Genomic DNA, 2,994 nt, shown 5'->3' on the forward strand with positions numbered 1-2,994 from the left:
AACCGGAAGAGTTACCGCATTGAATAGATTCATTTCAGTATCAGAAAAATGTTTACCCTTCTTCAAGGCTCTCAAGGAGCTCAGGAAGGCTAAGGACACGTTATGGACCAACGAGTGTTAGCAAGCGTTCGAGAAGTTGAAGGAGAAGCTCGGGTCACCACCCCTCTTAGCCCAACCTTCACCTGGAGAACAATTATTCACATAGCCATTTCTTCGGTAGCAGTAAGCGCTGTATTAGTAAGGGAAGAAGGTACTTCACAAAACCCCATCTACTTTATAAGTCATGTTCTTGTAGAGGCCGAGACGCGATATCCGGATATGGACAAACAAGCCTTGGCTCTTGTAACCGCATCTCATAAACTCAGGCCATATTTCCAAGCACATCCGATCGTAGTTTTGACTAACTTCCCGTTAAAGAAGATCTTATAGAAACCAGACTTAGCCGGAAGGATGGTAACATGGGCTATCGAGTTAAGTGAGTACCAAATTGAGTTTAGGACTCGTCCGGCTATCAAAGAACAAGTATTAGCCAATTTTGTCCTCGAAAGTAGCATATCCACTTCTTCAGGAAAAGAAGACCAACCTGCTCGGGAAATTTGAGTTATGTATGTGGACGGCTTAGCAACTCTTCGGGGAGTGGAGCAAGGCTAATGTTAATTAGCCCGGATGGATTCACAATCCATTACGCTCTAAGATTTAACTTCAGAGCTCCCAACAATGAAGCTGAGTACAAAGCCCTTCTAGCAGGTCTAAGACTTGCCCGAGCCTTAAGAGTTCGTGAATTGGAAGTCCGAAGCGATTCTCAGTTGATAGTGAATCAAGTTCGTGGTGTGTACAAGGCGAAAGAAACAAGAATGGCTAATTACATAGCCAAAATTGATGAATGTTGCCATTATTTTGATCAACTCGAAATAAAGCAAATCCCAAGAAGGGAAAATGAAGCAGCAGATGAGTTATCCAAACTAGCCTTATCCAAATATTCAACCTTAGGCTCAGCAGTCTATATTGAGCAATTGGATATTCCTAATATTCAAGAGGTCGAGGCAATGGATATTGAGGAAGAGCCTAGTTGGATTGATCCAATTATAGCATATTTGAAGAATGACATTCTTCTAGAAGACATCAAGGATGCTAGGACAGTTAAGAATCAAGCGGTGAAGTTCACCATACAAGAAGAACAACTCTATAAAAGGTCATTCACACAACCTCTTCTAAGATGTGTTGGCCCTTCTTGAGCTCAATATGCTTTAGCCGAAGTACATGAAGGAATATGCAGAGCACATATGGGGGGTCGAGCATTAGCCCATAAATAATACGTCAAGGGCTTTATTGGCCGACCATTCAGAAGGACGCCGTGGATTATGTCAAAAGATGCAAGCAATGTTAGCTTCATGCATCTGTTCCAAGAACTCCGGCTGTCCCACTTATATCTGTCTCCAGTCCAATCCCTTCCACCATGTGGGGGGATGGATATTGTGGGAAAACTTCCTAGAGCCACCAATAGTCGGGAATATTTGGTTGTTGCAATCGATTATTTCACTAAGTGGGTAGAAGCCAAACCTCTCTCGACCATTACTAAGAAGAAAATGCAAAAGTTCTTTGAAGAAAGGATCATCTACAGATTTGGAATTCCAAAGATCCTTGTGACCGATAACGGAAAACAATTTGTCGGTTTCAAACGTTTTTGTGAAAGATACTATATTGAGCATAGAACATCATCTGTGGCATATCCGCAGAGCAATGGGCAGGTCGAAATAACCAATCAAACGCTCTTGGACGGGATAAAGAAACGTCTAGAATGAAGTTGAGCCAAGTGGGTAGAAGAGCTACCGAGCGTCCTTTGGTCATCTCGTGCCACAACCTAAACTCCTACGGGAGAAACTCCATTTCGGCTAGCTTACGGCACCGAGGTACTTGTCCCAGTTGAAGTATTAGCAGGGTCGAAGAGGTACAAAGACTTCGATGAAGAAGCAAAAGAAGAAGGCTTAAAAAGTAACTTAGATCTTATTGATGAAGTGTGAAGCATGCCCGAGTATCGAAATCAAAGATATCAAAATCGGGTGGCCGGATACTTCAATACTCGGGTAAAGAATAGAAAACATCGCCCGGGTGACTTAGTGCTTCGTAAAGTTGTGGCATCCAACCCAAGAAACCAAGGGAAGCTCTCACCTACCTAGGAGGGGCCGTATGTTGTCGAAAAGGAGACAAAGCCGAGGACTACAAGCTAAAAAGTTTAGCCATAGGAGAGACAATAGACCGAACTTGGAATTCCATGAATCTCAGAAAATTCTATCAGTAGAATTAGTCAACATATGTAGCACTTGCCAACAAGCCGAACAACCATTTAATTTTCATTAAAGTCTACGTCTCCATTTTTGGTATCCCTTTATCCATGAAGAAAGTTATAAGTGAAGAATTCACAAGTGCTTCCCCAAAGGAAGAAGAACCCAAGAGAGTTCTTGACTTAATATAAGTTCAAGAACCCGAGAGTGTTCTTAAGATTAAGAAGAGCCCAAGAGAGTTCTTGACTTACGACAAGTTTAAGAACCCAAGAGCACCCTTCAAAGTAAAAAAACCCAAGAGAGTTCTTAACTTAAGATAAGTTCAAGAACCCAAGAGTGTTCTTAAGATTAAGAAGAGCCCAAGTGAGTTCTTGACTTACGACAAGTTCAAGAACCCGAGAGCGCCCTTCAAAGTAAAAAGAGCCCAAGAGAGTTCTTGACTTAAGATAAGTTCAAGAACCCGAGAGCGCCCTTCAAAGTAAGAAGAGTCCAAGAGAGTTCTTGACTTAAGATAAGTTCAAGAACCTAAGAACGCCCTTCAAAGTAAGAAGAGCCCAAGAGAGTTCTTGACTTAAGATAAGTTCAAGAACCCGAGAGTGTTCTTAAGATTAAGAAGAGCCCAAGAGAGTTCTTGACTTACGACAAGTTCAAGAACCCGAGAGCGCCCTTCAAAGTAAAAAGAGCCCAAGAGAGTTCTTGACTTAAGATAAGT

General features: G+C 42.1%; 1 protein-coding gene across 1 annotated transcript; it reads left to right on the forward strand.

Moving 5' to 3' along the window:
• Positions 1-650: 650 nt before the first annotated feature.
• On the forward strand, positions 651-1,235 carry LOC149029141 (uncharacterized). Its single transcript, XM_089142249.1, has one exon. The coding sequence runs from the start codon at positions 651-653 to the stop codon at positions 1,233-1,235; it is 585 nt and encodes a 194-aa protein (XP_088998375.1).
• Positions 1,236-2,994: the final 1,759 nt, after the last annotated feature.

This window comes from Hakea prostrata, chromosome 1, assembly GCF_041222555.1.
Source record: "Hakea prostrata isolate BN-2017 chromosome 1, UWA_Hpros_2, whole genome shotgun sequence".
In the NCBI taxonomy this organism is placed as follows: Eukaryota; Viridiplantae; Streptophyta; class Magnoliopsida; order Proteales; family Proteaceae; genus Hakea; species Hakea prostrata.

Coding starts and splice junctions, on each gene's coding strand:
- LOC149029141 (XM_089142249.1), top strand. CDS start 651: ATGTTAATTAGCCCGGATGGATTCACAATCCATTACGCTCTAAGATTT.